The sequence below is a fragment of the Dicentrarchus labrax genome, unplaced genomic scaffold, assembly GCF_905237075.1.
Source record: "Dicentrarchus labrax unplaced genomic scaffold, dlabrax2021, whole genome shotgun sequence".
Taxonomy (NCBI): Eukaryota; Metazoa; Chordata; class Actinopteri; family Moronidae; genus Dicentrarchus; species Dicentrarchus labrax.
The window spans coordinates 29,229,387-29,237,808 of NW_026136714.1; the positions used below are offsets into that span (position 1 = coordinate 29,229,387).

The window sequence follows — 8,422 nt, forward strand, 5'->3', positions numbered from 1 at the left end:
GTTAATATAAATCCGTCCAGGAATGCTTCCTCTACGGCACTGTAGACTATGTGTAGTTAAAATTAAAAATTAAAAAAGCGATGGAGTGTGTGTTTTCCTTCATAGGAAACAGTTAATCATGTAAACAACAACCCACTCAGCAACAGCAGACTAATAAATAAGAGACTAAATTAACAGAACAGAAAAGAGCAAAGCAAAGCTGGAAAACAAATGATATGCAGCAATAAGTGTGCCAGTGCGTGGTGTGTGTGTGTGTGTGTGTGTGTGTGTGTGTGTGTGTGTGTGTGTGTGTTGGTCAGGGTCTGCAGAGCCAATCAGCTGCTCATGCAGATGACGTGTTGCTGTCCTACGTCAGCCCCGCCGCTTGTCAGGATCAGAGCTCCACACACACCGGCAACAAACACATACACACACACACTCCCTCTCCGAGCCGGACAGCACAGCCCCTGGCCCGGCAGCCCGGCAGCGGAGGACACATCCAGGCTTCCAGGCGCCGCAGCCCGCTGTGACAGTGGACCTTACGTCGCCTTACTTTGTGGACATGGGAGACATGGGGGATCCGCCGAAAAGTAAGACACTCTGTCGGGATGCGTTTCTGGAAATGAATTCATCACACAAGTTTAGAGTTGAATTAGTTGTGTTGTGATGACTGCAGACACACTCAGTCTCTGGGCCTCTTGCATTTGATCGAAAAGTGTCAGTAAAGGTTTAAATCATCGACTGTTTCCTAGATTTTTTTTTTATCCAGGCTATTAAATATAAACTATTATTATTATTATTATTATTATTATTATTATTATTAGGCCGTTAAGGCCGTTTTGGTGTGTTATTAGATGAGTCTTCAGTAAGATGACACTTGTGAACAGTGTGTGTGATGTGTCCTGGTCTTCCAGAGAAGCGGCTGGTGTCTCTATGCGTGGGCTGCGGGAACCAGATCCACGACCAGTACATCCTGCGGGTCTCCCCGGACCTGGAGTGGCACGCAGCCTGTCTCAAATGTGCCGAGTGCAGCCAGTACCTGGACGAGTCGTGCACGTGCTTCGTCAGGGACGGAAAGACTTACTGTAAACGGGACTACATCAGGTAGGACGGACGGGACGGGACAGACGACTCTCTTTTAAAGATACACTGCAGGAGCTGGAGTTGCGCGGCGATTGGGAATAATCTTTTATTTTGCGATATGAGATTGAGAATATTCGGACTGATTTAAATCGCATGGAGCCCTGTTTTCAGTTCATCAGATTTAATGCATTTCAATATTATCTCCACTGCCACTGCAACTTGTTGTAGACCGTGCGTCCTTCTAAGAAATGCTAGTATTTCATTAATATGTTTTAAAAAACAATGTGCATCAGGCCTACAAAATTACTTTATTAATCAATGATCCAACTGCAGCATCCTTTGCTCTGTGACAGGTGGACCTGGAGAAAATCATAAAAAAAAAAAAAACATCCCGACTATTTTTATGCCTGTAAATGACTCAGTCATTTGGTGTTATTACACCACGTGAACTATTATTCGATTAGCAGGCCTTCAGTTATTGTCTGATGAGAAAATGGATATTAAAGTTGTACTTTTTAGTACAACATTGATAAAAACATCGTCAATTAGTAATAATAATAATAATAATAATAATAATAATAATAATAATAATGCATGGAAATATTGTTTTACAATTATTATAAATAACGTATAAATGTTTTTATATTATATTATTTATTATTATTATTTTTAAATATCGATGGTGTTTTTTCTGTCATACTATAGCTGCATTGAAACTGATGGGACCTGTGTGTGTGTGTGTGTGTGTGTGTGTGTGTGTGTGTGTGTGTGTGTGTGCAGGTTATACGGGATTAAATGCGCCAAATGCAACATCGGCTTCAGCAAGAACGACTTCGTGATGAGGGCCCGCTCCAAGGTCTACCACATCGAGTGTTTCCGCTGCGTGGCCTGCAGCCGGCAGCTCATCCCGGGGGACGAGTTCGCTCTACGGGAGGACGGGCTCTTTTGTCGGGCCGACCACGACGTCGTTGAACGGGCCAGCCTGGGCCCCGGAGACCCACTCAGCCCGCTGCACCCCGCCAGACCGCTGCAGATGGCAGGTAAAAGTCCCGGGGAGCGGGAGAGCTGCTAGGGGACTGTTACTGCTGGGACGCGTGTGTTTTCACTTGCTCGGTGACTTTTTTTTCTCCACGAAATTCCGATGCCTTTTCCCGTAATTTTATTTTGAGCCTTCAGAAAAAACTCCATGAGACAGCATTTGTTTGTTGTTCAAATGAAGTACATCTTTTGTATTTCACACTTTCTACAGTCAGTGTGGTTAATTCCATCTATATTTTAATATAAATGGCATGCAGTCCATCCAAGAGGAGCTTTCCTGCTTTCCATATTTGGCTCGTGGATGTTTTCTGGTTCTGGTTTCGGCTCCTGCTCCTCTCTGCATACCACAGTCCAGTCAGGCCAGGCTCGGTAGATTAGATACAGTGGGCGCTGCTGTCAGAAATACACCAAGTTATCACTGCTGGAAGGGGGGAGTGCGGATGCGTAATTGGAAATGCTGTGCAGTGCTGTGCATGTCTGCTCTTCGCTGGAGGTTTCTTTTAGTAGCCTGGCCATATCGCCAGCTCGCCCTGGTGGTTTTTAATACACCTGACCTTGGATCAGAGGAGTCAATCAGGGCTGCGCTGTCCTCTTGCATTTAAAGCTAATGTGCAGTGATGCCTATAAATCATGGAAGCAGGAAATGTGGTGTATTTAAAGGAGGTTTATCACAGGACTAAATTGAGTAGAATTATAAAACAAATGTAGAATTTTTCTGCTATGATGTTAACTGAGTGTCTATAAGGAAGATTAAAACAAACTCGTGAAGTTGTGCATCCTGTGCTGCAGGAGCACATAAGGCTGCAGCTAAACGCCAATAAAAACCGCAAGCCTATGTCCACACACCATCACATGATAGCATGTTGGTCCTCACATCATTTGTAGCAGACAGACTAATAGGCTTGTCTGTCCCCCGTCCGTTTCTCAACAGCAGAACCAATCTCGGCCCGGCAGCCCGCGCTGCGGCCTCACGTCCACAAACAGCCAGAGAAGACCACCCGGGTCCGGACGGTGCTGAACGAGAAGCAGCTACACACGCTGCGGACTTGCTACAACGCCAACCCAAGGCCCGACGCCCTAATGAAGGAGCAGCTGGTGGAGATGACCGGCCTCAGCCCGCGGGTCATCCGGGTCTGGTTCCAGAACAAGCGGTGCAAGGATAAGAAGAGGAGCCTGCTGATGAAACAGCTGCAGCAGCAGCAGCCCAATGACAAGACGGTAAGAGGACTGAGGAAACCCTCCTCGGGTCTCTCCTACTGACATTATGCTGAAACGTCGCCTACGGGAGGACCAAACTGTATTATTGACCCTAAATATTGCAACTCTTGTCTGCTCTTTCATTATTTATTGACATGTTTAACCCCTGAGTTGATTTAAGGTACAGCCTCGATGACCAATACGATTGCAGAATGGTTTAGTTCAGCCCCAAATTAGGTCTTGGTCGGGGCACAAGGGGACAGAAGCTCCGGTTTATGTTTTATGTGCGTAAAATTACGGATCAAAAAGGCCTTTAAGGTCTTGGAGCCCGTGCACAGACCTGCGCAAAAGCAACAGCACACAACACACACACACACACACACACACACACACACACACAGACAGACGGACACATATTAATCTGTTTCTCTGTTTATTTACGTGCTTATTTGTTTACTTGTTTATTGATTGTTTTACTGATTGCCTGGTGGATTAATTTCAGACGCCACCCCCCTTCCCTCCTTCGCACACACACAAACAGACATACTCACACATACGCGAGCGCGCACACGCACACGCACCCCCAGCCACCCACACCCCATCATGTGTAATCACCCACAATGAAAGTGTATACTGGGTGCTGACCACGATAAGTTCTCTTGCAGAACATCCAGGGAATGACAGGAACCCCAATGGTTGCGGCCAGTCCGGAACGGCACGACGGCGGCATCCAGGCCAATCCAGTGGAGGTGCAGAGCTACCAGCCGCCCTGGAAGGTCCTAAGCGACTTCGCCCTGCAGAGCGACATCGATCAGCCGGCCTTCCAACAACTGGTTGGTGTTTTTTTGTTCAAAAAGTCATTAAGGCACTCGTACTTTACATCTATGTATTTAGTTGGAATGTCAGATATTCAGTTTCTCATCTCAACCCTTGACGCGCTGTGGTTTCTCCATGCAGAAAAATCAAATTTTATTATGGAAAAGGTATTCTAAATAGCAATTTAACGAATAGGCTCTGTGGGTTCTATTGTTTACACTATTATAATTTATTCGACTGCCCCTCCACGTCTTTGAATATTTATTCAAATTGATCATGTTTTCTCAGGTGCGCATCATCACACCTGTTAAATGGCAGGGTGGTTTCATGTTGGTACATATTTTTTTAGTCTTCCAACATATTTTTTTTTATTATACGTGTTTTTCCCCCTTGGCATGTGTTGCTCGTTTTATGCAGCCGTTACAGCTGGTTACGGTTGTGAGTTGCGTGCTACCAATATTCAGCACCCTGTCAAGTATCTCAACTGGTTCATTATTTTTCTGTTAAATTCACATTCATACATAGATCAAGTTGTTCATATATTCGACCAAGACTCCCTCGAAATAAAATCAACATAATAACTGCCCCGAGGATGCAGGAAGGTTAGGACCAATGTTGTTTTCTAGAGATAATTTTATTCTTATTGATTGTTTTTTTTTTTTTTTGAGTGACGCACACAGGCAGCATGACACGGTCTGCTTAAATCTCCTAAAATGAACTCAAGCGTGGACCCGCTGCGGCTGTAAGCAGCGCCATGTCTTACACACATAAGTGAATTGTAAGCGTTTATGACAATAACTGCAAATGTGACTCAAAATCCCTCCGTTGTTTGGTTGCAGGAGAGCTGACCTGCGATTAGACAATAAAATTGTGTTATGGTTGAACAAATATTGGGGAACTACGTCATTTAGTTGAATACAGGATTTAGATCTTAGCATGGATAATTAAATGTTAAATGTCTATAATTAAAACATAATTGCCTTCATGGTCTGGACAAATATATATATTTGTTTCCATTCCCATCACTACAGCACAGGTTCTACAAGCTCTTTCGAGATTTGAATGTGTGTTTTCCAGCCACTTTATTTTCATCTTTATTTATGTCCTATTATCACGCAGATACTTTATTCTTCTATAAAATAAATCAGAAAAGGTAATCCATCAGAGCGTTTTTGTGTTGTAAATAAGACTACTGTTCCGTTCAGTGCAGCAGATACAAATCCATCTACAATTAATAACAACAATCACTGTCAATCAAACATACACGCAAGATGTGATGGATCAGCCCGCCGAACTCAAACAATTCAGTCATTGCTAGTTTCTATTCAGTTAAATGACTTGCTGCTTTGGAAGTATCCGGGGCCTACTGGACCAGGGCTTTCAAACTTTTTCACCTCAAGGACCCCTTGACACATATTAGACCACGGAGCACCATTTTATATGATTGTATATGATGGTCCCCCATCTGATAGGACTTTTGCTTTTAGATGTTTTATTACAGAAAGCGAATGATACATATAATGAAAATAATCATACATCCTGTCATTGTTTTACTTATGGGTTATGGAATTACAGTGAATATAAATGGCTCCCCTTTTTGCCTGACCCCACTTTAAAAACCCACTGCACTAGACAATAATTTAAAAAAAATACCAGTTTGTAAAATATCCACATCCTACCTGGTGAGAAACTTACTTTCCAGTCTGACTCTAAAACAACAAACTCTCTCTTGTTCTGTATCCAGATGTTTCTGACCGCTGGTTGATGTGTCCCCGCAGGTCAGCTTCTCGGAGGGAGGACCGGGTTCGAACTCGACGGGCAGCGAGGTAGCGTCCATGTCGTCTCAGCTTCCAGACACGCCGAACAGCATGGTATCCAGTCCCATCGAGGCCTGAGCGGACGCCGCATGGACGGACTAAACTGAACACACAGCCCCCCCGTTCATCCCACCCCCCCCGACTGCACCAAACAACCCCCTGGTTGTATTTTGACACTGTGAAGACAATCATGGGATTTTTTTTACCACAGCCACCCATTCTAATGTCCATCCAGAAGGGGACAGACGGATGCGTAGTCATGGCCGGTGCTGCACGCTCACACGCCTGGTTACAGTTGCCAAAACGAGAAGACATGAACTCCATCGATACATGGGACCTCTGATAGGAGAGAAACCTAAATCCTGTACTTGCGAAATGCTGTGCGCTAGCCTTCTTTGAATAGAAAACAATGACTGGTGATTTTTTAATTCGATACCGCACCTCATTATTTAATAGACCATTTGGAGGGGAACAGCACTGCTTTTCTTCATTTAATTACACCATTTCCTTCATGACCCGAGTACTAAAGCATTTGCAACAAGGTATACCTCTATTTTGCCACAAGCTTCGTGGGACATTTGTGTGAGTTAGTGTCCGTCCGAGATTTTTTTTTCTTTCCCAAAGATGTGTATAATTAATAATAAGTTAAAAAAAATCCGTTAGCTCTGGAAGAAAATGTTTCTTTTGTTCCCGTGCAACAAAAAAATATTTATTATTTATTGTCGACAAATTTGCCACCTTTTGTGTAACTTTCTTAACTGAAGTAAAAAGAAACAAAAAAAGATTGGAGTTGGTCTGTGGATTTTCTGTCACAATTGAATGTTCCGTGTTTTTTTTATTTTATTATTTACAAAATAATATAATAGGGAAGCAGGGGCGGATTTAGAAAAATATTCATGTGGTGTCCAGAGGGCGACATGTAGACTTTAAGGGGTGGCAGAAATATCTGCTGATTTAATTGCACATATATCAGTAATTTGCTTGGAAAAGCCTCCAAATGAAGATATTTGAACTCAAAAATGATTGTGGCACATTAGTAAAGCATTGAATAGAAATATCTAAAGGTGGCATTATATATCAATACATTGTTTTATTTTTATAAATACATGTCTTTTTTCAGATAGATCATTTAATTAATGTCAGTTTTTAGCATGTTATTTTTAAAATCAATCTAAATTAATAGATTAAATTTGACAGCATTTGACACCAAACTGGGGTGGCCAGGTACTTTTTAGGGGTGCATCAGGTCTATTAAATGGCTTGATAGATGCCCTGTGGTTAATTGTGTGTCATGTTGGTGCAGACGCTATCTGAATTATCTGCTTTAGAAGTGCAGAGATGAGAACAAAACTTCTGGCTACTAAAATTGTATTGTCTTCAATCTAAGTGATCAAATCTGACAGTGAAATTTGATTCTTAAACAGACAAATTCCTTTCCATAAATGTTTTGAGGCAAATGTCATTATTTTGATTCTAGTGCTGTAATCTGTCTTCATTTTTACACAGCAGAGACAATAATTCCCACAACCTTTTTTTTTTAAATTCAGAGTGTGTAATGAATGATATTCCCAGCCCCATGGCTTGGAGGTAGTCTGACCTCTCTTTCCTTAACAAGAACAATGTGTTTGCTGGGATTTAGTTTTTTCATATCAAATCTTTGTCAAAGTTTTTATTCTGCGTCCATAAAAAAACAAATAACAACATTTGGAGTCACATTTTGATGATGACTCCATTGATCCTCTTTGTCATTTTAACCATCAGTATTTTACAAGTTCCACAACCATGTTCTTTTCTTGATGTGTTTTAAAGCTGATTGTTGTGTTATGAGCTGTATCAACCTCATAAGCAGAGAGTTCTTTATCTTTAAAAACAGCCTCTAGCTGATCAGGTAATATTTATATATGACAGTGGTGCAGTTTCTTGGTGTGTGTGTGTGTGTGTGTGTGATTATGTGCGCTGACACAATTTATACGATTTGAAGGTGAACAGTCCTCATCCTAACCCTTAAAAATCAGCTTAATGCGGACACTCTCCTTTTAAGACTGAAATTGAAAAGATTAAGTTTCATGGAGAGAGACGCGAGTTTGAAGATGTCAGTCTGTCAGTGCATCACTGTCACTGGTAAGCTGCTTAATTCGTTGCTCAGTGCATCCTCTTGCCTCCTGTCCTGTGAACTCTCTGTGCTATGTATCACACCATCTTACTTGAAACAGAATTTATGGCCAGAGGTGACTGCCAGAGTTAGAATTTCTTGACTCATTAATGAGTTGATAAATTCTTTTTAAAATGTGTCTCCGGGATTATCGTCCCTACATGCATTTATGAGGGATCTAGGACATAATAAAGACCAAATTATATTTGTGAATACTTACAGCTATCATTACAACTGTATTGTGAAATAACTAATTTGCCATAAATACAATACACAACAATTCATTAGTAAGATAGGGCATTGAACATACCATGAACCTTTTCAAAATGGTTTCCCCTCC

The 8,422-nt window shown here is 42.0% G+C and overlaps 1 protein-coding gene across 3 annotated transcripts; it reads left to right on the forward strand.

Annotated features, from left to right (window-relative positions):
• Window positions 1–380: 380 nt before the first annotated feature.
• isl1a (ISL LIM homeobox 1a) lies at window positions 381–6,714 on the forward strand. Of its 3 annotated transcripts, none has more exons than XM_051422361.1 (6): window positions 381–569; window positions 894–1,083; window positions 1,843–2,102; window positions 3,032–3,318; window positions 3,963–4,130; window positions 5,892–6,714. In XM_051422361.1, exons 1-6 carry the CDS (start codon window positions 542–544, stop codon window positions 6,006–6,008), a joined length of 1,050 nt encoding a protein of 349 aa, XP_051278321.1. In that variant the 5' UTR covers window positions 381–541; the 3' UTR covers window positions 6,009–6,714. The 3 variants fall into 3 exon arrangements, with proteins under 3 accessions (XP_051278321.1, XP_051278322.1, XP_051278323.1); XM_051422362.1 differs by having other exon boundaries at window positions 3,035–3,318; XM_051422363.1 differs by having other exon boundaries at window positions 5,858–5,954.
• Window positions 6,715–8,422: the final 1,708 nt, after the last annotated feature.